At 34.8% G+C, this 26735-nt stretch overlaps 2 protein-coding genes across 2 annotated transcripts in view; both read right to left on the minus strand.

Annotated features, from left to right (window-relative positions):
* LOC109178886 (CHD3-type chromatin-remodeling factor PICKLE) overlaps positions 1–13106 on the minus strand; it is a 30426-nt gene extending 17320 nt beyond the window's left edge. Inside the window, exons 1-10 of the mRNA XM_019328430.1 lie at positions 12960–13106; positions 5759–5896; positions 5493–5647; positions 5093–5251; positions 4585–4814; positions 4405–4500; positions 4173–4309; positions 1279–1491; positions 1092–1199; positions 37–87 (exon numbers count right to left, since the gene is read on the minus strand). Of these exons, the coding sequence (XP_019183975.1) occupies positions 37–87; positions 1092–1199; positions 1279–1491; positions 4173–4309; positions 4405–4500; positions 4585–4814; positions 5093–5251; positions 5493–5647; positions 5759–5896; positions 12960–13106 (1434 nt within the window). The remainder of the gene's footprint in view (positions 1–36; positions 88–1091; positions 1200–1278; positions 1492–4172; positions 4310–4404; positions 4501–4584; positions 4815–5092; positions 5252–5492; positions 5648–5758; positions 5897–12959) is intronic.
* Positions 13107–22912: 9806 nt separating this feature from the next.
* Positions 22913–25536, minus strand: LOC109178859. The gene is made up of 4 exons (XM_019328411.1): positions 25282–25536; positions 24040–24939; positions 23479–23926; positions 22913–23052 (listed from the first exon to the last, which is right to left on the minus strand). The coding sequence occupies exons 1-4, from the start codon at positions 25534–25536 to the stop codon at positions 22913–22915; spliced, it is 1743 nt and encodes a 580-aa protein (XP_019183956.1).
* Positions 25537–26735: the final 1199 nt, after the last annotated feature.

A 26735-nucleotide genomic window follows, 5' to 3' on the forward strand; every position in this document is an offset into this window, starting at 1 on the left:
AGGAGTTGCTTCTCAAAAACTGAGGAGAGCACTGACCTTCCCAGCATCAAGGAAGTGCATAAGCATGAAAAGTTCATCCAGATTGTTCTGAAATGCAAAAAACAAAAACAAAAACAAAAAAAAAAAAAAAAAAAAAAGGATTCATAATAAAAAGTAGGCTTTGATAAGTAAAAGATCATGCAAACACTACAAAATACAAATGTCTCAAACTTGCAAACACAACTGAAGTCTTAGTATCAAATAGAACCATGACTATGCCCAGGCATCATTCTTAAAAAGAAAAGATAGCAAGAGCTTGAATGCATACAGCAGCATATCCAAACAAGAGGCAAAAAAATTTTGCACAGTTGAAAGAGTTACACAATAAAGAACTTGCTAGATAACAACACTTAAGGATCTGACTTGTAATGAGTGCAAGGATACGGCAATACTGACTTGCAATTCAAGAAATTAGCAGGCACATAGAAATAATTTCACATTACAGCCAGTGCTCCAGCTTGATTCTTAGTAACACTATCACAAGCTTTAGCACAAATTGCGAAATGATAGAATTCCAATTCCAAATTCAGTGCACCATCACACTTTGTATTTGTTAAGGAAATTCAACTGCTAGAATGAAGATAGATGAATTTAAGAGTCAAAACTCTCCAATCAAATTTGAAAGGTTGATATACAAAGCTCAAATGCAAATAGCATAATCCAGCAAAAGAAGTGTACTAGACTTATGTTTCAAATGAGTTCAGAGAACAAATGATTTTTAGTAGGAATAGAAAAATTAAGGAGGCAAGGACATGTCAAGTAAATAAAAAAGAAAAAGGCTTTCGACTGTCAATACTAAAGATATGTCCAAAAGTCCCATTATTTTCCATCACAGTGTACTCAAGGATGTTACTCTATCGTATAAAATGTATTTGTCCTCAAATCTCAGTATTACTCATCAAACTCTTCCAAAATGTTGTTTCAAAAACAATATAGGATTCTAGGTGAAATTTTTCAAAATGAAAAAAATTATTTACAGAAAAGCAATGAATTACAGACTAAGACTATAACCAGCTACACCATGACACCATGTGTTGAATATGTTCACAAACCTGGAGAGGTGTTCCAGTCAAGAGGACACGATGCCTGCTGGAGTACTGCTGCAATGATGAAAATAATTTTGAATCCTTGTTCTTCAAACGATGGCCTTCGTCAACAACCTAAATACAGATGTTGGCACCTTACTACAGCTTAATACACAAATTAACAGAAAATTGCAAGGTGCCAAAAGATATTTACCATGGATTCCCACTTTATTGGTTTCAGAGATGCAGTGTCTAAGTTAATCATTTCATATGATGTAAGAAGAACATCAAATTTTATCCTGTCTTGCTTGTTTTCACCAACAACTTGACCAGATTTCTTCTTCTTGCTCTTCTTGTGATTTTTGGGAAAGTAAAATTCGTAATCCCTTATAATAGTACGCGCATTGGATGAACCAACATACATAACCTACACCAGTGACTTCTGTTAAGAAGATGTATATAAAATTATCTACAAATAACAAAAAGGCATTTTAGCACTTCGGGTCGATGTCACTGCAAACTCCACTTTTAGTCCTCACTTTCCAGGACATTGTAACATTAGCCTTCATTTTTCTCTTAAAAATTTATTTTAAAAAACAATCTCTTAAGACGATGACCATCTTTAAAGTAGCATTCATAAAATGCAAGATTGTCATATACTTGTGAAATGAGATTTCATGACCATTCATTTCCAGAAGCCCTCTGGTAAGAATTAGAACTCAACAAAGAAAGCCTAAAATAGCAATAAAAACTTATAGACTACCCTTAAAAAAGTAAAGTAAATTAAAATAGAGCAAACGTAAAACAAAATGCAAATATTACTTAAATGTAATGACAAAAAAATCATATTATTGTTTCCCTACAGTGCACATCCCACCCCCTTTGCCACCGCAAACACCATTACCGTCAGCCAAACATGAAACACCACACCAAGTGTAACAGCCATATCTTGCACTTAAAAAAATTATAAATCGCATTGTTTACTACTTCACTTGACCCAAATGTTTGGATAACAGTTACATACATTTGAGGTGTAAAATTGTAGAAGAAAATATGACCCATCTTCTCCAAAACACCTATCATCCAGCTTCCATTCCCGACCTCACTTCTCTCACAACAGCCACCCTATCCTGCCGGTAACCTCCAGCAGCAGCAACATAATCCCCAAGCCAGTAACTAACAACTTTGGTCCCCAGATTCAGATGACCTCAAACACCCCCACAACCTCCTCCACTCACCAGTCCATACCTCCAACCATCAACAAACGATAGCAGAAATCACTTTGGCAACAATATTCTTCAGTGGGTAAATTAAATGAGCAAGGTCAAATTCTATTTCCAAAAGTTGGCATTTGAGTAGCTTACTCAGCACAAGAGAAATATAACAGATGCTTTCCTAAGAATCAATGATTTTTGTTATGGAATATAGATATACTATTTGGAATCTCTATAGATTAGGCATTCTTAGGGATTTAAGTAGTTAGGCATATGGAAACTTGTTTCCTATTCGCAGTCTTCTAGCACCTATTTATAGGGCTTTGTATTCTCTTTTCTAAATGACAGTTTGAGACAATATACGACAGCACATTAAGAAACTCTCTCTTTACTTTCGTAACATGGTATCAGAGCTCTGGGCATTGATCGACTTAGGGAGGCGACCTCACCGGGAAAGTTTTGCGGCGAACGGAGCTCTCACGCGCCGTCACGCGCTGCTGCTCACCGGAGCTCCGGCGACCACGCGCCGGCGCTTGAGGCCTTTTCCGACGATCGGAAAATTGTTCTGTTGGCAGTTTCTGGGTCGCTTAAGTCTCCTCTCCTCAGTTCTGGACTTAGCTTGGACCATTGCTTTTTTGTTCTATGGTTAGATTGTTGCGTACCCCTCCAGGCTCCCTTTTTTGTGTGTTATGTGATTAGTTTTTGTCTGGGTATGGCTGAGTATGAATGTGTTGCTGCTGCTACCTGGGGATCTTATGATGAAGAGGGTTATTGGTGAGGGGCTTGCGTCTGGGCCCTGGGGGTCTCTACGTTCTTGACCTCTATAAGGATGGAGTCCGTTCTGTGTTTTGGTGCTGTCTTGTTTTGTGTTTTGGTGCTGTCTCGTTTTGGTCCTATCTCGTTTTGGTGTTGTCTCTCCTTGTTTAGTCAAGATGCTCCCCTTTTGCTAGTAAAGAATTTGTGTCCTCTAGTTTGGAGTTTGTCTTCTTTACCTTGTGCGTCCAAAAGCTTGTTCGGTCCACTTTGTGTTCACCCGGAATTGTGGTATTGGTGGGGTTCAAAGCCTTCGTTTCAGGGGGAGTATCCAACCCCAAGCTTGTTCAATCTGCTTTGAGTCACCCGTTGTTCGTGGCATTGGTGGCGTTCAAAGATTTCGTTTCAAGGGAATGTCCTAAATGTATTTAGTTATTTGTTATTTAGTTATTTTGGGTTATCACTTATTTGTGTAACAAGTTGGGCATGATTAAAATCTATGCTCCAACTTGAGGACGAGTGTTATGGAATATAGATATACTATTTGGAATCTCTATAGATTAGGCAGTAATAGGGATTTAGGTAGGTAGGCATATGAAAACTTGTTTCCTATTCGTAGTCTTCTAGCACCTATTTATAGGGCTTTGTATTCTCTTTTCTAAATGACAGTTTGAGACAATATACGATAGCACATTAAGAAACTATCTTTACTTTCGTAACAATTTTAAATGATACTTGTGTTGGGTCCATGGTGGGTATTTTGGGCTTTGATTTTAGGGTTTTGATTAGGAGGACAGTTTGGTCTTCTGACAAATTTTACATTTATTTCCATTCTGGATCAAAAAAACAAGAAAACATCAAAACAATTTTAATGTGTAGAATATCTTTTAGGTTTTTTATGTTAAGTGAATGAGGCTGGAAAGTATGCTTTTTTCATATTCTGGAATGTAAAACACAGTTTTTGATGCCTCATGAAAATTCACAAGGACAGGACTTTTAAATGCCTTTTTAAATGGCCATCACCAAGTTGAATAGAGTGACTCAATATCTTCCCATTTCCTATATTAATAGTGGAGTTTCACAATAACAGGTGGACTAAAATGAAACAATAAAAAAAGAATCCAAATATATTAATACTTACTACATTCATCTGAGGAGCCCATGTAGCAAATTCCCGTTCCCAATTCCTCAAGGTTGACAGAGGAGCAACAACTAAGTGAGGGAAAACATTCTCCTCAAAAAGAGAAGCTAAGAATGCAATACTCTGTATAGTTTTGCCTGCATTCTTACAAGTTAATCACACAAGAATATTCCAAATAATGTTATTTAACAAAATCAAGAATTTCATAAAGAGAAATACAAAATAAACTCACCAAGACCCATCTCATCTGCAAGTATCACATGTGTTTGTTTGGACCAAGAAAACCGTAAGAAGTTGAGCCCTTCAAGCTGATAAGGATGCAGGGAACCTTGCATTCCATCCCATTGATGAAGCTTTAGAATAGTATACACAGAAAATAAATTCCAAAAAGCACCAAGGATATTGTGACTACCTCCAGAAAGAAACTCAGGACTGCATTCATACTGCTGAAATTCTTTTTGTTTCTTTTTCGATTCTGTGGTATCTTGATGGCTGGCTTTTTGCTTGCGTCTGGATTGGATTTTGTTAAACCTTTCAATTTCTTGCTGAAAAGAACAAATGTCTGACTCAAGTTCCCAGGAGCATTCATCATACTGGAGTTCCTTCCACTTCACATAGTACTCCTTATCCTCACCGTCTCCTCTGTTAAATAGCAGAACATTATACCCCTTAGCATTTGGAGAAAAACTATGTATAATAATTAATAAATATATCCTATGACCAGTATACCACACTAAAGGTAGGAAGAATATGAATAGAAAATAGAATAAGGAGCTTCTATCATTCCACCTATACCTTCAGTCAAACTCAGTCTCAAATTGCATATTGAACTAATGCTTAAAGGTATCCCAAGTAATCAAAAGCTTTACAGTAAAATAAACAACACTGCAAGAACTATCTCTGCTAATGGTTAATAAAACCTGCAAGCAAGGATGCGGTCAACAGTAGTCCATTCTGAACGTATAGCAACATAATCTTCTGTGTCAGTCATCGATGACATTTGACGATGGAAGTTGTTCACTTTTGTCTTTAGACGAGGAAGAGTCTTGTAAGCTTTGACAAACTCATTCTCCGGCACCCTGAAATAGTATATAGCATTATAGCACATAAGAACTGTTGCCTTGTCTAATTTAACAAAGTAAATCATGAACTCAAAAGATCTATGAGAATCAACATTGGAGAAGTGGGATAAAATTTAAGCTAACAGCAGAAATATGACGTTACTATTCAACTTGGAAGACTATCAATCTATAGACTCCATATAGTGAGGGAAAAAAAACAGATCAAAGAAAGCTAAGCACTGTCATAATGGAGATGTACCAAGAACTATGAAGATAAGAGAATCCTTTCCACTTAACAAGATACTGTTTCACAAATATTTGCTTTGATCCCAGTTTTGAAGCATCACTATCATCAGCAATAGTTGGGCGTGTTTCACAATCCAATATTTTCTCAATATCATTGAGAGGGCTCACCTATGAACAGAGAAAATAATAGTGAAATGGGGGAAAAAATTATTAAATAACTTCTGACTATCACCGTAATTTCAAAAAACAAAAACAATTAGTAGGGAAACAGGAGCGTACACATTCAGGGCACTTCCAGCTGCTAGGAAAAGGGGCTCTCATAGGTTGAAGCAAACACTTTGGATGATATGCATAAGTACATGTTTCACAGTTCAAGAGATTCTCATCTCCACCACAAGCTTGACAAGAATCAACTTTCTATCAATAGGAAAACCAATAAAAAATGAAATGAAAAATAAAAACTGATAATTTCAGCAGAATAAGTAGAATGTACAAGGAAAATACATATAATCCTAAAATCACATTTAAGAAGTAATCTCTACCGGATATTTTAAAATTTATGTGAAATCCTTGGGTGATTGTTTTGCACAGAAAACAGATGGGACAGACATTTAAATGGTTAAAATTCAAAATATTTAATCTACCAACAAGGTTTCTGAAAGTCCAATTGCAGAAGCAAATACACACATATATCACAAAGGATCATGCACACATACATCACACAGGATCATGCGGGCAGCACAGCTTTTACTGCCAATTTAGCAAAATGGAAATCTTGAAAAAGAAACATCCTAGCTCCCAGGAAACTTCTAAAACCAATCCTATCATCCTATGTCATTATTAGAAATGACCAAATATATAAAAAAACAAAGTCAACACTTTCAGGAATATCTTGAGGACTTACCTAGCACACTCAGTAGGATGTATCACACATAATGGGACAGGAAAGGAGAAGTTATTTGACCCACTTTGAAATGTTTGAAATGCTAGAGCCTAAAAGGCTGACACCCCATTGAAAATATCCCAAACTAAGAATTATTTACTTTCCTTCTGGTACTACCCTAATGACTACAACCCAATGGGAATCAAACATAAATGAGGACCATAATTATGAAATATTACCTGGGAATAAAATGACACCAAAAATAATAGATAGAAATGTATTAAATAAGGTTGAAAGCTAAACAACTAGTTTCCATTTTTATCAGAAACATCATGAAGTTTAGTAAACCTAATCAGAACTTATATAGGATCCCTAAACTTACCAACAGATGGTTTGTGAGAATTCCCATTCAACACTAATTACATCATCTGCGATAAGATCTGGTAGCCTTTTGATTTTCAAAGGGAAGCTAAGGACAAACCAAATCAAAACTTAAAAGAACTTAATTGTACCCTGGTTAGCAGTAAGCCGGTTGAATCAACATGAGATCCTAACAGATAGAATCAGATTTAATCAGAACTTATATAGGATCCCTAAACTTACCAACAGACGGTTTGTGAGAATCCCCATTCAACACTAATTACATCATCTGCGATAAGATCTGGTAGCCTTCTGATGTTCAAAGGGAAGCTAAGGACAAATCAAATCGAAACTTAAAAGAACTCAATTGTACCCTGATTAGCAGTAAGCAGGTTGAATCCACATGACAGCACCTCTAAAAGGGGAAGGAGAATATACTCGTCAAGCCAAATGCTTTATTTGACCAGACCCAAGAAACAAGAAGGGCATAGAAAATCGAAATTACAGAAGACACTAAATATGATATTTATTAATTATGAAGACCAATGCCATGAACCTAGACATAACTAGTCCCAAAACAAGTGAATATCTGTAGCCACGTGAAAAATAATAAAGGCTTATATGAAAGTTATATACTACTTCTATTGCAGTCTCCTGTGCCAATCAATTACCGAGAATATAAAAGGCCAAACTTGAATAGCAACCAAGTGTGAAATTAAAACGGCACTTCAACAGTAATCTAGTGCAACACAATTCAATTATTTAACACATCAACAGTTGCTATACTTGTACTCTAGAGAGTTGATAATAACAAAAGTTTTTTGGTATGTACACATTTTAAAGTTGGAAAATTGGTAGCTTTGTGAGTCGTCAATTACAAACTTGGTTGCTATGGAGCAAAATTTGGTACGTAATATTTATGTTTACTATTTTGTAGTTTACAGAGCTTGTATCATAATGCTTTGGTTAATTTCAAAAAAAAAAAAAAAAAAAAAAAAAAAAAAAAAAAAATAGGGAATGTTTTTGAAAATAAAAGGACTTTTAAAGCATTTTTAAAAGTAAAGTAAGAAGTTCATGCATCATCTCCTATCGCACATCATTCATCACCCAAGTTGGCCCACCACCATTAACCTACAAAACTTTACCTATCCTACAACCGATCTTTTTAAAGCGAAAAAGCACATCAGAGATACAAAGGCGGGCTTTGCCTAAAGCGAAAGCACAAAGCAAAGCATCACTTTTTCATACAAAGTGATCCTTTTCCTAAAAATAACAATTACTCCACAAGTGATGCAAAATGACATACAGAATGTTTTAATGCAAGTTCTAATGCAAATAATCAAATATACTAAAAGCCTAAACTCTAAAATAGTCGTCATCTCATAAATTAAAAATAAAATAAAATAAAATAAACATCTAAGAATATGAGAGCAAGAGTAACAAGACAGCGAGATACTTGCCATCTGTCGATAGCAAGGTCGCAACATTGTCGTAGGCAAGGTAGGGAGGAGGCAAGATGAGTCGGGTTATCCGCTGTCTGGCAGTGGCAAGAATGCAAGATGATACATGCTAGGGAAACTACCAAATTATTAATTATGAATCCTTGTAATCAACCCTATAAAAGGACCATTCTTTAGAAGAATGGACAAGTAGAAATTCAACCCTAAATTAAGGAACAAGAGAGTTTTGGGTCTCAAGCCAACCCAACATTTTCTTCTCCTTCCCCAACTCTTTTTCCTTGTTATTTTCTTTTATGTTTTCTTGCCCATGACGTAAGCATATAACATTGGTTCCGTTGCCAGCGTCAAGGGTATCACTCAATCCAAGTTTGAAGCTCTCAAAGAATTAGTGAATGAGTTGAAAGAGTTAGTGAAAAAGGTATACATATGTCGCCTTGGACAATCCAGTGAAGATGCCAACGAACTAAATCAGTGCATTTCTAAATTCCTTAATGACCATGGCCAAACACCAAAAATTGATACGCCCATTTGGCCATTTCCTCCAGATTTCAGCAAATAGAGGATGATGTTACTTCACCCAATGTGGATGATTCATCATTCATCATTCCCCTCATTCATTGTTGATCACCCACATGGGGAGATATCATCGATGCTAATGTTTTGGTCAATCAATTTCATGTTGGTGACAATTTAACAAAGAGGGTTATTGAGTTCATAGAAACTAAGTTTATGTTCTTTCCAAAAACTTTTTGCCACTCTATGGCCTCATCTCATTTCATGATTGTACCATATGGAATTGGTCAATGTTAATCTCTTAGATCTCTCTCATCCTCCAACGTTGTAGTTCTACTTAACTCACCAAAAAGATGTCCAAGCTTAAAATCCCTTTCCTCACCATTATTGGCTCATCAGCTAATCCTTAAAATGGCAATTGTGGCTTTACCATTTGCAATTCTTTTGCTGAGGCCGTTTGATCATGGGAAGTGTAATGATACATGCTTAGTACTTAGTTTAGTTATTTGGAAGCTACTAAATAGTTATTTCATTTATTATTCTTAGTGTTCAAATTAGTTTAGGTAATTTAGTTATTTGGAAACTATTATTAATTAGGAATCCTTGTAATTAGGCCCTATAAAAGGATCCATTCTTTGGAAAACTGGACAAGTAGAAATCTAACCCTAAATTAAAGGACATGGGAGTTTTGGGTCTCAAGCAAGCCTAGCATTTTCTTCTTTTCTTTTTCCAACTATTTTTCCTTGTTCTTTTCTTTTATGGTTTCTTGCTCATGGCGTGAGCATATAACGCAAGACACATTTTCTTTTAAAGTCTAGACTTTCTTGACAACTTGGAAAAGAGAAGGTTGTGACTTGAAAACCATAAAATTTCAGGCCTTTTATTTTTTTTCCTGTGTTGACCGATAGTTGACTTCGTTTTGCATGAAAAAGTGTTGCTTTGTCAAGTAGCAAGCACTTCCCACAAGAGTGCTAGGGCTAAAGCGCATAGAATTTACAACCCATTCCTCGCCTCTGCACTTTTAGAGTTCTAGTAAGTTTGCCCACAACACCCCCATCAGACCCAAACTCTCTTAACCTAGCCAACTCACTCCACCACCACCCCTAATCCTAATCCACCACACATCACTCTTAACCCTTAACCTATTCCATGACCTACTCTACTTAATATATCCATCACTAAGCCCACCAACCACTCTATTCCATCTTCAGTAGCCCAACAACCCCTTTTTAACCCACTTCCCCTATTACCCTTTAAAAATTAAATGTGAAATCAAACATGTTTTTTTTTCTATTTCAGCTTCGAGAATATTAAAAGGCAAAAAAAAAAAAACAAAAAAAACAAAAAAAACAAAAAAAAAAAAAAAAAAAAACAAAACAAAACAATAGTTGAATATAATTAGTTCCAAATTTGCAAAAGAATGATATAGGCCTTGATATGACAGAGGTGCTTGATGTTTTTCGGAACAACTTAGTGGCTAATAATACTTCCATATCAACCAGAAAAGTGGATAAAGAAAAATCAATTTTATTTTTAAAATGGTATCACAACCAGAAAAGTGACTAAAGAAAAATTTATTTTGTTTTTAAAATGGACAATCATTGGTCTTAACCATAACTTTACATAGTTATAGAATAATTATAGGATGAGCTAACAAATACAGTTGTTGAATTTCAGTAAGCAAACAAACATTAAAATACAAAGCAAAATTTTGGCATGTAACTTATTATAAACTCAACCATGTCAACATATTAAAAAAATAAATATATAAATGGCAATACAAGAGTACAAGACATAGATGCATATATATTCATATGATCTATTTAATGACCATGGTCAGCCTTTAAAGTTCAGAAAGGTTTTCCTTATAATGACAATAGTCAAGAGAACGATACATAATATCTTCATCCATCTTCAATAGAAGTGGATATAAAGAAAATTGATTTTGAATGCATTAGTTATTCCAATCAGTACGGCAGAATATTAGGAAAATTTGCAAGAATAAGTGGAGCACAAAGAATATGGTCTGCAAATTGCACAGGAAAAACACTGCATCAAGATTTAAGTAGAAATCTTTTAGTTTATTTAGATTATTGTATAAAATAATCATTATGGGAAAGGATCATTTTATTTCGCTGAATCTCCCATAAAGAAAAACCAATCATATAGGAGAAATGGAGTTAATAAACAATCAATGACTAATTGCGAAAGTTCAACAATACTTACCATACAAAATATGAAACACCTATTGCCAAAGAATGCAAAACATTTAAAAATGATTCAACAAACTTACTAATGTAGTAATGTACATTCCAAGTAAATTACTAAATGGCGTACGAGAATGCAAAATGTGGATATTTTCTTTTTAAAACATAGTTTACTTGATATGACTTCTGATTGATAGTTCTTTTATTGAAAACATAGAATAAGTTGCAACTAAAATACAAAGAACACCCTACAGCATAATACACTCACTACAAGATCCAAGCATCCGTCGATTTCAGAGATTGAAATCACTTGATTATGAGACATACAGAAATATTAATTAATTGCGCCAAAAATAGTGCAATATCCTCGCATAACAAGCAATACTTTTCTAGATTTTCATTTCAAAATGTCATTGCCATGTCTCTATCCACTTCCATGTATAAGTTTAAAGTTCTCATCCAAGCGTTGATTTTGAACTAATCCTATAGGGCTGTATTTTACCACCAAATTATCAAAACCTTCTCCGGTAAGCCAATAATTAAACCTGACTATTTGTTTGGCATCATTTCCTCTGAAGTAATTCTTATTTTGCCTACTGATGTCATTTGGTCAACATATTTTCTCACTCCCACCTCCACCACCCAGCTTTTTTGGGATTAAATGTGTTCATTTCATGAATGAGAACTTGCCCTTGACCTCTCTACTACCCGATCTGAGAGTGAACCAAGGTGATCCACTTACTTATCATATTTCAACAGTCTTGGCCACAAGGCTAGATGTTAAAGGCGTCATTGGGTTAGTCATTTTATAACTCCTGCAAGCTAGAAATGATGGGATCAGGCAATGAATTGCCTTTCCTTCAAACCTTGTCTCATTTTATTCAAAGGTTTTAAGAGAGGGGGGGCACATCAAGTAGCTCAGTAAAACTGATATTCTTTCCCATACATCTCAAACAAGGGAACATAAGCAGTAACACCACCCCCACATACCATTTGTGAGATAACACTCTGCTTAAATTATTTAAATCAAGCCTAACACGCATGTGACATGTACCTCACCAGAATGTCATGCTCAAAAAAAACAAACAAAACACAAGCCATAAAAAAGAAAAAATTTAAAAACCCAACTACTTGGGTCAAAAGCAAAATAGCAAATAGCCTAGACTGCTCAATTGAAGTTTCTCTGATCCATAAGTTGGACAAGTAATTAGCAGCCTCTTAATTGTTACTTCTGACCATTGTAGGAACTAGAGATCAATTTAGCACCTTAGATTCACATTTGTTTTCAATATACTTCAGGAAAAGATTATTTTCAGCATAAAGAATCAAGAATGTAAATAAAGCTATGCATTTTTTAAGTTGACACTGTTAATATTTGTGCAATTCTATTGTAACTTTGTATTTTTTTCAAGTGATCAACTGACAAACTACTCTTCCATTTAAATGAGCAGTTTATTCTAGTTCTTTTGAAAGGGATTCTCTAACCATGGACAACAGTAAACTTTCTTACTGCCAATTCCACACTGATGTCAATTTCAACTACATTCCAATTCCAAAGTGAAAAAGGGCAAAAACATTAACTGCTAATTTGTCCATTGGTATAGTAAAATACCGTCTCACAAGTCACAACCTAAACTACTTAGGTTTTCACAGAAGTCCAGTTTGCAATGCAAACAACCAATATTTCAATAGCCAACCAAGCCCGTTAAGCTCACATTTGATCAACCTGTTCACATCCTAGACACAGCTGAAGCTAAAATTCCTAAAACTCCATTTCATTTTAGCTCTCACATCATGAGCAGTACAGAGTTGCAAGTTCACAGTAAGAGAAAACATATTTAAGGGAAAAAAAAAAAAAAATTAAACCAAAGTAAACCCAGATTACCACTGAACTATTTTCAAGTTACACAGGTCATTTTGTGTTGGTCAGTGAAAAGTGTGGGGCAGAGTGGGTAAAAACAAAAGAACAAAAACAATGCAAAAGTACAGAGAAATGAGCAATGTGAACATAAGAAAATTCACTTTAAAAAAAAAAAAAAAAAAATCTAGCAATTTACCGCATCCGGTCTGTCAAATCTCTCAACTGGCTCCTGTGAAGGGCCAGATTTGCCACGCCTAATATCAGCTTCATCGTCGGAATCGTCTAAATTGTAAACAGGCCTTCGATCCGACCGAACGCGAAGCCTTTCCACCAAACTAGCCATTTCCCTGCACCATATCATCAAACAAACGAAGCATAAATACATACATTCTGCTTAAAATGAATACAAAAAGGAAGAGTTACAATAACCACTAGTTACAAATCCACGGACTTCAGTAGAACATTATTAGGTTAGGACGTAATTGAGCTAAAATTGATGTGTGAAACGTGAATGTCAGTTAGGGCTTTTGGGCAACTGATTCCCGGAATCTTTAACGGAATCGTATATTATGCAAAGAGGTCCGACAGACCTGAAAAGTCACTCTATATACGCGGCGGAGAAAGACAGAGCTGGGAACTCGGCCGCTCTCTCCGTTGAGGGTTTGATTCTGAAATTCAGAAGATATTCATAGCTGCAAGTAAAGTGGCAATAGAGAGAGCGAATTTTCATTCCAAGGGATTTCTTTGCACGAGTGTATATATATGCACTGACGAGTGCAACCGACCCCACCGGTCCGCTGCTTATATTTCCTAAAAATCACAAAAAGCACCCATACATTTCAATAACTATACTATTGAGCTTAGTGCTTTTCTTTATTACTCCGGTATTATTCAAAAAGTCTCCCAATTTTCTTTTTGGGATATTAATAATATTACACCAATAATTCAATGATTGTAATATTACATCAGCAATTCAATCAATAATAATGGACTATAATAATATTTTTGCCATCATAATGTGGCAAATTTCACAGTGGACCATAGTCCAAAACAATATCGTTTCTTTTAATTAGTTCTGTTTGTATAATATATTCAGATTCATTTTTATATATTGTAGTTTCATTTTAGCATATTAAAGTTTCATTTTGTTTCAACTACAATTTCATTTAATATTATACATATAGTAGTTTTATTACAATAAGACATGTTATTAAATTTCATTTTATACAGATTGTAGTCTTATTACAAGACCACTAAAATATAATTCTAATTCAGTTACGGTTTCATTGGACAATATACACTCAAATATGTGAAACTGTTATTCAGTTTCATTTTATATACATTGTAGTTGCATTACAACACAACAAAAGTATCATTTGGATATAACTACAGTTTCATTTAACAAAATAAACTCAATATATAAAACATGTTATTCAGTTTCTTTTAATATATACTATAGTTTCATTTAAGCAAAACTAAAGTATCATTTCAATTCAACTATAGTTTTATTTGACAATATATACTCAATATGTGAGACATATTATTTAGTTTCATTTTATACATATACTGCAGTTTCATTTCAACACAACTAAAGTATCATTTCAATTCAATTACAATTTCATTTGATAATATAAACAGAATATGTAAGACAAGTTATTTAGTTTCATTTTAGATACATCGTAGTTTCATTTTGTTATGAACACAACAAAAATACTAGATTTGTTAAAATTTAACAGCTATCGTTTCTTTACTTAAAGAAACGGCACCGTTTTCAAATTGTCCACACAGTTGTGTGGACCATGGTCCACCGTATAACGACCTTCATAATCTTGATTGCAATGTGTCATCATTCTGACTGGGCTACTTATACCGAATGGATCGCCATGTGTATTTTGGGCCTTATAATCCATAGAAAGCCCTTGAGTATGAGTTGAGTATAGGTGCATAGATTATGATGATTGCCTAATTAAAAACCTTAGACTAATAAAAATGCAATGAGAAAAAACTTAACTAAAAGAAAAAGAGTACAACTATGAGTGTAACTTTATGACTATAAAAAACCAAGACTAGTTTAACTAGTTGGAGCTTGCGTTGCAAGTTAGAGGTCTTGCTTTTGAAAATTGCTGGCAATACCTCCTTAATACTTTCTGTTACTACCCACTTTGAAGTGTTTCCTGGAAGAAGACTTCATTTTATTCCATCTTCCTAACTCAGTTTCTTCTTTCGTCTATCATATCAGATTTGAACCATTCCTAATTCCTCTTCTTTTCCCTCTAACTTGTTTTCCTCTACTTTTGTTCTTGTTTCTCACTTTAAACAACATAGGCCTATACATGTTATCCCTCCCATGCACAAAAGTTAGCGGGAAACAAAAGTAAAGTAATAAGGACAAAACCCCAAAAAAAAAAAATTTATAATAATAAAAAAATGGCTTGCCAAAGTTGAGGAGTTTTTACTGAAATGGGTAAATTTCATGAGGAATGGGCAATATTGGGCAACTTTTAAAATTTGAAAAAAAAAAAAAAAAAAAAAAAAACTCGTTTGCGACTTAGTTTTTGTTTATAAAAATACAACTCCCACTTGAGTTTCTCAAATTTATGAAATTCTTTTGTTTTCGCATGAAATATGACAAACACAAGTCGTACTTGCGTTTATCAATACAAATGACTTGATTACTTCGCATGCTTATCTGAAATCAGCATCAAGTCAATTTCTCCAATCTCAATTGATTAAGGGCTAAAGAATTCTCTTGGTTATTGATGAGAGTCATGAATGCTGCAATTGAGAGGGAGCCTCAATTCTGAAAATCGAGGAGATTGCAAGACAATTCTTCATTGAAGGAGTTCTTCAAGATAGCTAAGTGTTTAGCGAATTTCTTTTGAATTTTTCGTGGATTTCTTGTTATTCATGGAATTGCCTTCTTGAAGTTAAATGGAGAATTATTGGGCAGACTGTTCCAAGGGATGTCCCCTATATATAGGAGTATGTGTAACACCACTGGTTTCTGGACACTACACAAGGCCAGTACGAACATACGAGACTCGTATGTGCCTCTACAGTACACAAGGCCAGTACGAACGAACGTACAATTTCCAAGTGTGTTTACATCGTATTTTTATGGAATAGTCTTACTTAGGGGAGAAACTTTCCCGAGGGGGGCTCTGTACGACTCCAGTACGGGCGTACTTAGACTCATACATCGCCCAGGCGAGGATTTTCTAGTATTTCAGATTTTTGTTTCAACTCTCAAAAATTATTTTCTTAAATTGTTTATGATTATATCAGCATATTCCTAAACAATTTTACTATATTACTAGGCCTTGAAAATTATGTTTTATTATATTGAACATATGAATATTACGGGCTCGTTTACTGATTGAAAAATTTCTCCAGTTTTTTGAAAAAAATTGATAAATGGAAAATAGAAACTAGAAAACATGTTTACTACCACAGTTTTCAATTTTGAAAACAGGAGCTAATGAGCTATTAAAAACTATTTTCTAAATGAAAAACAGAATCATCTATCATCTATTTGGCTATATGTTGTTGTTGAATTTTAAAGTGGCTACCTCAGACCTTAATCACATAAATACTTCAAGTAACATTTATATACCAATCTTCTTTACCAAATTTGCTCTAGAAATACATTTTACTTGCACTCCTTTTACACATGTGATGACCATAATCCACTTGCCTTTTGGGGCAAGAATATTATAAATCTTGACATTGTATAGATTCCAATTTTTAATTTGAGAGTAACTTGCAACATGCCAATATATTGTAAAAACAACCAATTATTTCAACCACCTGATAGCTACACACTAAGGTAGAGAAACAAAGAGAGTATATCTTAGAACAAGAAGCTAAAATGACAACAATTAACTTTATAATACAGTAAGTCTCACATCAAGAAATTTATCACTCAAATAAAGTTAGATATTGAACAAGAAGCAGAGAAACACATAATCAAACAACTAGAAAAATGGGTTTGGAGAACTATAGAACATTTATTTACACAAGCATAGATGTATATAAGATTTTAGCAACTGCATTTTAAACCTAAAGATGGAACCAGAAACTGACAAAGTACACAAAATAACAAGGGCTTTCTTGTCTTTTCTAGTGTGTCTATTTTCTGTTATAACCGCCATGTTAAAAGGCTTACACAGTGTGTATTTTAGAAGTAGTTTTTCCCCCTCTTCTTTTGTAACTTTCAGAACAGAGAACACTCATAATCTTCTAGCTCTCAGTTTTTCTCCTCTTTACTGCAACTCCTTATCCAATGAGTAATGAATTGAACTTTCATCATGGTATCAGAGCGATACCGGAGTTACACCGCCGCTATGATGATAGACAATGAAGTCGGAGAAGGAACTTCAACCGGAAACACAGCTACTCCAGCGAACCAGCTTCCGACTCCGACTCCTCAAATTCCGCATCAACGGAATGATGAATTTGATGATCCGTTTTATCTCCACATCACGGAGAATCCGAATTTGATCCTTGTATCACCTCCTCTCTCTGAGCTTAACTATTCATCGTGGAGCACATTGATGAAGATAGCCCTAGAAGTGAAGAACAAGTATGGCTTTGTTGATGGAACCTTTCCAAATCCAGGAGAACTAAGCCCTACCTACACAGTATGGAAACGATGTAACAATATAGTGTGCTCTTGGATTCTAAAATCTCTCAACTCCGCCATTGCAGAAAGTGTGCTATACTATGAGGCTGCAACTGACATCTGGAGTGCCTTGAAGAAGAGATATTCGCAGATAGATCCTCATAAGATAGCTAAATTGCAGAATGAGATCTTCAGGAATCTGCAAGGTAATAAGTCCATAAATGAATATTTTACCAAATGCAATAGCCTATGGGAACAATTAAATGCTATGAGACCATTACCAGTCTGTGAGTGTACCCCTAGATGTGCCTGCACTTTGTCTAGCAAAATTCAAAAGGAAAGAGAAGATGATAAGGTTATCAGGTTTTTGGAGGGTTTAAATGATGATTTTGAGACAATCAAGTCTGGTATTCTGGTTATGGATCCAATTCCCCCAGTGGAAAAAGTATTGAATATGGCATTGAAATTGGAAAGGAAGATCAATGGTTCTATCAACCAAAAGAGCATTGAACTAGTCCTATCCAATGCTGTGTCCAAGCTGTGCAGAACAACCAAGGACAATCAGGTGATGAGATGAATATGATAGCAGCTTCAAGCTCAAATAATAAGAAGAAGTATAGCAACAATGGGGGTAAGAATGTTCCAAAATGCACCTATTGCAACATGATTGGTCACGCCATTGAGAAGTGCTACAAGAAGCATGGCTACCCCCCCCCCCCCCCCCCCCCGGCTGGATTCCAGGATATAAATCAAGAAATAAATTCAACCAAGACACATCAAATGGCTCTATAAATCAAATTGGTGATATAGGCATCTCTGCAGACTAGCTCCAGAAATTGTTAAGTCTCTTGCAGAATTAGAATCAAGGGAATCAATCAGCAACTAATGTTGCTGTGACCTTGAACAATCCAGGGATGAGAGCAAACTTCAAGAATAATGTTGAAGACACAGATGAAGGCAGGTTTATCTCTAACTTGCATATTGATACTGATTTATACTCTCATACTGTGTGGATTCTTGATTCAGGTGCAACAGATCACATCACATGTTCATTAGAGTATTTTGAAAGCTATCACAAAGTTCAAGGAGTATCAGTAAAATTACCTAATGGACAAACAGTGGATGTGACACACATAGGAGAAATTAGACTGCACTTTAATATGCTGTTAAGCAATGTGCTGTGCATCCCATCTTTTTCCTTCAATATCATATCTGTTAGCAAATTGACAAAGAAGGGATCATGCAAGATTATTATGAGTACTAACTCTTGAAATGTTCAGGGTCCTTATGGGATAGTGGCTGGTTTTGCTAAAGAGAATAATGGCTTATACATATTCACTATCCTCCTCCCAGAATGAAGAAGTCTCAGATTGATAGGTCTGTTGAATGTAATAATCTGTCTTTAGAACTATGGCATTACAGGTTAGGGCATTATCCTGTGAATAAGATACATTCTCTGAATGGAATAAAACACTCACAATTCTATAAAACCTCTGAGTTTGCTTGTGATGCATGTCAATTTGCTAAGCACAGGTCAATTTTTCCTGTCAGTGTTTCAAGGGCTGAAAATTGTTTTGACTTGATACACATGGATGTTTGGGGACCTTTTGCTATTGCCTCTCTTAAAGGTGAGCATTATTTTTTGACTATTGTGGATGATCATAGTAGGTTTACATGGGTACACTTAATGAATAATAAGGCAGAAGTGAAGACTTTGTTTCAGAATTTCTATAATTATGTCGATACTCAATTCTCCAAAAAGGATTAAAGCTATAAGAACAGACAATGGTAGTGAGTTTTCTATGAGTAACTTCCTCAATGAAAAAGGTGTTGTTCATCAAAAGTCATGTGCCTACACACCTCAGCAAAATGGAATTGTAGAAAGGAAACATCAACATATCTTGAATGTGTCTAGAGCTATTAGATTTCAATCTGGTTTACCTCTGGAATTTTGGGGATATTGTGTGTTGCATGCTGTCTATCTAATTAACAGGTTGCCCTCCTCTAAGACTGGTGAAAATACTCCCTTTGAGATACTATTTGACAAAAATGTAGTATATGATCATTTCAAAATCTTTGAATGCCTATGTTATGGTCCCACTATCTCTCAGGGAAGAAACAAGATGCAAGTAAGAGCTAGGAGATGCATCTATTTGGGGATTCCTGCCAATATAAAAGGATACATACTATATGATATATCTAATCAGCTTGTGTTTGTTTCCAGAGATGTGCAATTTCATGAACAAATTTTTCCTTTTAAGGAGAAGGAGCCACCAGCTAGTCCAGATTCCTCTGAAGATGAAATGTTTATTCCCAGTCTGCCTTTAGTTCCCACATCAAAAAAAAAAAAAAAAAAAAAAGAACACCTCCCTTGGAGAACATTCAAGAGCCCAATAGTGTTGGAAACCATTCCACGGCAAAAGGGGGTCATAACCCCAATTCTATACCCTGTAATGTTGAAAACATAGGAGCTAGCAATAATGGGGAGCCCACTGAACCAGATATTGAAGCTATATCAGAAGAGGTTAATACAAAAGATAATACTCAATTACCACCTAGAAGATCAGAGAGGATTATGACTATTCCCACTAAATTGAGGGATTATTATTGCCACTCAATGTCAGGAGACTGATTGCTATAATCTGCAAGCGCACAGAGTCAGTCACAGTATAAATTCCTGGAGTATTCCAGGGTCGATCCCACGAAGAACACTATTAACTGTTAACTTAAATAATCAATTTATTGAATAAGAAAGATGCAAATAAATAGAATTAATGTGATAAAATAGAATATTTATGAATTAAATAGCAAAGGAAATTTCAATTGAGAAAAGTCTAGGGATTTGGGTTCACCTATTAGATAATTAACTAACTATCCTAAGTATTAATTCTTATGACTATAGTGATGATTGCTTCAAATATATCTTAACACTCCGTCGAGCTACTAGGTTGTATCCAATTAACTGTGATTGTCCGTCGATATCTCACCAACATTAATTAAACCCATTAAGCAACAATCAAATATCACCACAAATACCTAAAGTTATGTCTAGTTTAGGTCAATTGTGTTTATCTTATGAGTTCTAGGTTCATAATTCACCTGTCAGTTCTTCTTATGAACCCTAATATTAGAATTATGCGATGGTCAGTCACACAATCCACAATTACAATACATAAAATAAATATAATCAAGTTCAATTATTAAATTGAAATTGGAAGAATTAACACATAAAAATTAGTCAATTAATCTAATATATGCTAATCCAAATCCCTAATTAAAATTTTAGCCAATAATCATAATTAAATGTATGGAAAATTTAAGGAACAACATTCTGAAAATTTAAACAAAATAAAGTAAGGAAGAAAAATAATTCAAGCCTAAGAAGAAGATAGCCGCGATTGAAGCTCGAAAATTCCTTACTATGGAGTCTTGAATCTCTTCACTCCTGCTGCAATTTCCTCGCCGAACCGCTGCTGCCCCTAACTTCTCTTGTTTCTCTATTGTTTTTCTCTTCTGTTTCGTACGTATTGCCGAACGAACCAAAAATAAAATAAAAGCCCTAAACCTTAGTCTCCCTTTTCTCTTTCTTTTCCTTATTGCTTCGCAATTCTGTAAGGGGAAAACTAAAATAAAGAAACAAAATTAAATTAAGTAAAATAATTAAAACCTAATGACACCCTTACTAAAACTTAATATTAAAACACTTATTTAGAATTGAATGCATACGACTACAAATAAATCTTAATTAAAATAAAAGTTCTATTTATATTAATAAAAATATAACATTAGCCTAATATTTATTAAAACACATCTAAACTAGTAACATATAAATAAATATAATATTTATTATAAAATCGACCCTAAAACTTAATTTATTTATGCAACTCACTAATTAAAATTACTTTAAATAATGCCTAGAAATTAAGCTTATCAAACTTCCCCACACTCAAGGTTTTGCTTGTCCCCAAGCAAACTTATTAAATGAAATCAAACTACCAAACATAACTATGTCAACTAGGCATTCAATTCAAGGGAATTGTGAACACATAATACTTATGAGAGTTCAAAGTCATATGCACACAAGAAAATAGATAATAGGGAGTTGTTCACTCAATCTCTCAAATATATATGTGTAAGAAAGGTGCACACCATCCTTTATTGAGAGTGCACTTGCCATAGGCTTGCTTGTCCACCAAAACTCCACCACCAAAATTATATGAAGAACACGAGTCAAAAGGTCTTTATTTCTGGGTTGTAACGGGGCCAAAGGTATGTGGTTTTAGAAAGAAAGGATATAAGGAAATACAAATAAAGTCCAAGGAATCAGTAGAGTCATAATTTCACCATATCAAGAGCAAGAGCTTGCAAACCAATACAATGAACTCTACCAAAACAAGCAAATCATTTCTTCATTCTCCCTCTAATAAACAACTCTCAAGACCATCATCTCTTTTTCATCTTTTTTTTTTTTTCATCTTTTTTTTTTTGTTTTTCTTTTTTGTTTTTCTTTTTTTTTTCCTTGGTAAAACTGAATAAATAGCTTTCCATTTCGACACAACCCTCAATGGTACTCTTCCCATAATCATCAAATTTCTGTCATGTCTTCATTGCTCACAAATCATTTTAAGAATAAAATGAGCACAAAAGTTTGTGCTAACAAGATTTTCAACCCACAATTTAGAACATATCAATTTGTTCTCTTTTTTTTTCCCGTTTTACATCCCCTTTGATCACAAACAGTTCCTCACTCAAAGCAAACCAGATATAAAATCACTTTTCATCTCCAATCTCACTCATACTTCATCACTTTTGGTCATCTTGCACAGATAAATGAAATAATGACATCCACTGACCCAAGGACGGGTTAAAAGGCTTCTTTTTTATGAGCAAAGGTTCTTTGGGATTGGCTAATGAAGAAAAATGTCTTATATTTATTTATTATAAAGCTCAAAATGGTTAACTAGGGGAAAAATAACATGTATAAGGATGTGGGCATTTTTAAGGCCATACGGCTAAATGCTAATGCCTTAATCATTCCCGTGTCATCATATAACATGTAACTCTGAAATGGTATGAAGCAAGTTCTAGAAGTAACACAGTCAAAGAGGGCAAATAAACGCTCAAAAATAAAATAAGTTGCAGTGGGCAACCTCTAGGCTCAAAAGCTCACGATGTGACAAAATTTGACTACCAACTCTATGCAAGCATACATATAACCAAACACATTCATTGATATTATGCACTCCCAAAACACTAGAATTTATATCCCAATCAACATAGTCATTAGATGACATTTTTTAAAAACTTTATTTGCTAAGAAATTGCAGAAAAATGAAGGAAAAATGCAGAAAATTAGTGCAGAAAATGTAGAAAAATGCATATTTTTAGTGCAGAAAATGAAGAAAGAAAAACGCAGAATTTTTTTCGTCTCCTCAACTTCCCCTTCCCCACACTCAAACTCAACATTGTCCTCAATGTTAAATAAGGAAGCAGGTATGAGAAAATGAAATAAACATGAAACTTCCCTGTTAATTGCCAATTTCTTCCGGACTGCCTTTTGGTGAAGCAACCATGAATGGTCTCTTTTTATCTCTTTCAATCTCTGTGGCCTCATACGAACAAACTTTAGTCACCATGAAAGGGCAAAACCGTCTAGACTTCAATTTCCCTAGAAAGAGCTTAAGACAAGAATTAAACAACAAAACTTCTTGCCCTACATTGAATTCTCTCCAAAAATTATTTTTGTCATGCCAAGCTTTAGTCAATGTTCTCCACAATCTCTCTTCTTTTGCATTAAGTAAATGAGCATACGAAATCATAAGAAAAGTATCATTGTCACTCAAAAAGTCGTATTTGAACCGCAATGAAGGTGGTTTAAGTTCAAGTTGATGTGGTGTTTCATTAGGTGAATGCTTAACAAATACTTCTTCTGAAGGTTTCTCAATAACATCAACGAAAAGACATGATTCATCAAAAGTTGGTAATTTTACAGCTTTAGAGATAGAGAATTCCTCTTTTTATGTTCCTACTCTAAAAATTAGTTTCCCTAAAGACATATCAATTATTGCTCCTCCTGTTAACAAAAATGGCCTACCAAGTATAAGGGATGTATCTGTATCACTACCCATATCAAGAATAAGAAAATCACCAGGAAAATAAAATTTACCAACTTTTACCAAAATATCTTCCACTACTCCATGCGGGTACTTGATTGATCTATCAGCAAGTTGAAGAGAGATTGTTGTTGGCTTCATTTCAGCTATTTCCAACTTATTGAAAAGCGTTAAAGGCATAAGGTTAATACTGGCACCTAGATCACATAAGCATTTATCAACAACAGTATTACCAATAGTGCAAGGAATAGAAAAACTTCCTGGATCCATTAGCTTAGGAGGCAATTTGCTTTGTAAAATAGCACTACATTCCTCATTTAAATGCACAGTAGCAAACTCTTCCAGTTTCTTTTTATTAGACATAATTTCCTTAATGTACTTGGCATAAGATGGCATATTGGCAAGTGCTTCTGCAAAAGGAATATTAATCTGCAATTTTTTAAAAACCTCTAAGAATCTTTTAAAGTTATTATCCTGGTTCCTCTTTTGTAGCCTTTGTGGATATGGAATGGGGGGGGGGGGGGGGGTACATAAGGTTTTACTGTAGAGGAAGTGAGGTTTTGATCACTAGAACTCTCTTTAGGCACTTGCTCATCTTCTTTATCACTCTCTTTTTCAACACTCATGGGTTCTTTTTCTTTCAAAGCATCATCCAATATCTTACCACTTCTCAAAGTGACAGCCATAGCTCCTTCCCTAGGGTTTATTTCAGTGGTACTAGGAAGCTTACCTTGATCTTTTTCTGCAACCAATTTAGCCAACTGACCTACTTGCACTTCTAAATTATGAATGGATGCTTGGTTGGACTGAGCAACCTTATCAATTTTTGCATCCATTTTCTCCATCATAGTGTCCTGGCTAGCCATGTATTGCATGAACATCTCCTCCAGTTGAGGCTTCTTCTCTTGAGTAGGAAGTTGAGGTTGTTGTGGTGCAGGTGCCTGCTGGAAAGGTCTGTATTGCTGATGCTGAAATCCTGATGGTCCTTGTTGTTGAAATCCGAGTGGTCCCATTTGTCTTGCATTACCTTGATCTCTCCATGAGAAGTTAGGGTGATTCCGCCAACCTGGATTATATGTATTAGAAAATGGATCACTCCTTGGTTGTTGCCTACCCATGTTGGATCCCATGTAATTAGCTTCCTCATAAGAGGGTTGTGATGACTCTGCATTCATACAAACAGAAGAATTATGACCATATGTATTGCAAAAAGCACAAAATTCTCTATTTGAACTATCACGAGTCTTCAACAAGTTAATCTGTTTAGTCAATTCAGCCATTTGTGTTGTCAACTCAGACTGTGTGCTAATTTCATGCACAACAGCTCTTCGACTTCTCACTGCCTTTTGTCGAGAATTACTAGCTAAGTTCTCATAGATAGTTTCTAATTCATCACTATTTTTATCACCTGTGTATCCACCTGCAGCAGTATCTACAAGAGACTGACAATTAGGAGTTAAACCATCATAAAAGAATTATGTCAACAATAACAATGGAAATTGATGGTGTGGACATTGTGTCAAAAGCAATTTAAAACGATCCCATGCTTCATGAAACAACTCAGTCTCTCTTTGAGTGAAAGTGCATATTCTACTCCTATAGTCCATTGTCTTTTGAGATGAATAATATTTAAACATGAAAGCATTGTAAACATCATCTCAAGCTCTTAAAGAACCCTCTGGTAAATTTAACAACCACTGCCTAGCATCACCCCTCATGCAATATGGAAAACATTTCATTCTAAGCTCTTCTTCAGATAAATTATTTAAAGGTAAGGTTTGTACCATACTATAGAGCTCTCGCATAAAACCCAAAGCATCTTCACTTCCCAAACCGTTAAAGGTAGGGAGCATATTCAGATGGAAAGTCTTCAATTCATAATTTCTAGCTGCATCAGATAATTGAATGCAAGAAGGGTTAACAGTTATTACAGGTCTTTGGATGTCTCGAAGACGTGGTTGAGCTGCTTGATTGTGAGGAGGTGAAACTACTGGTGGTATGGGGTCGTCTTGTTGACCCACTCTATTGTTTTCAGCCATTTCAAGCCGCCTGCGTATCCTGTTTTTTCTGCAAGTACGCTCAATTTCAAGATCAATAGGAAATAATTCAACGTTCTTATGCCTTTTTGATCGCCTTAAGTTCATAAACAAACAAAATAAAAATAGAAAAACAAAAACTAAATAAAATAAAAATAAAATACTAACGAACCTAACAACTAAAATAAATTTAAAAAGAAAAACTTAAAGAAAACAGTTTAATAAAGTGTTCCCCGGCAACGGCGCCAAAAACTTGATTGCTATAATCTGCAAGCGCACAGAGTCAATCACAGTATAAATTCCTAGAGTATTCCAGGGTCGATCCCACGAGGAACACTACTAACTGTTATCTTGAGTAAACAATTTGTTGATAAGGAAAAACGCAAATAAATAGAACTAATGTAATTAAAATAGAATATTTATGAATTAAATAGCAAAGGAAATTTCAATTGAGAGAAGACTAGGGATTTGGGTTCACCGATTAGTCTATTAGATAATTAACTAACTCTCCTAAGTATTAATTCTTATGACTATAGTGATGATTGCTTCAAATATATCCTAATACTCCGTCGAGCTACTAGGTTGTATCCAATTAACTGTGATCATCCGTCGATATCTCACCAACATTAATTAAACCCATTAAGAAACAATCAAATATCACCACAAATACCTAAAGCTATGTCTAGTTTAGGTCAATTGTGTTTATCTTATGAGTTCTAGGTTCATAATTCACCTGTCAGTTCTTCTTATGAACCCTAATATTAGAATTATGCAATGACGAGTCACACAATCCACAATTACAATACATAAAATAAATATAATCAAGTTCAATTATTAAATTAAAATTGGAAGAATTAACACATGAAAATTAGTCAATTAATCTAATATAGGCTAATCCAAATCCCTAATTAAAATTCTAGCCAATAATCATAATTAAATGTATGGAAAATTCAAGGAACAACATTCTGAAAATTTAAACAAAATAAAGTAAGGAAGAAAAATAATTCAAGCCTAAGAAGAAGATAGCCGCGATTGAAGCTCGAAAATTCCTTGCGATGGAGTCTTGAATCTCTTCGCTCCTGCTGCAATTTCCTCGCCGAACCACTGCTGCCCCCAACTTCTCTTGTTTCTCTACTGTTTTTCTCTTCTGTTTCGTACGTATTGCCGAACGAACCAAAAATAAAATAAAAGCCCTAAACCTT

Source organism: Ipomoea nil, unplaced genomic scaffold (genome assembly GCF_001879475.1).
Source record: "Ipomoea nil cultivar Tokyo-kokei standard unplaced genomic scaffold, Asagao_1.1 scaffold0873, whole genome shotgun sequence".
Classification (NCBI taxonomy): Eukaryota; Viridiplantae; Streptophyta; class Magnoliopsida; order Solanales; family Convolvulaceae; genus Ipomoea; species Ipomoea nil.

Coding starts and splice junctions, on each gene's coding strand:
- LOC109178859 (XM_019328411.1), bottom strand. CDS start 25,536: ATGGCTGAAAACAATAGAGTGGGTCAACAAGACGACCCCATACCACCA. Junction 24,940..25,281: donor TGCGAGAGCTCTATAGTATG/GTACAAACCTTA, acceptor CCTAATTGTCAG/TCTCTTGTAGATACTGCTGC. Junction 23,053..23,478: donor AGATACATCCCTTATACTTG/GTAGGCCATTTT, acceptor AGCTCTTTCTAG/GGAAATTGAAGTCTAGACGG.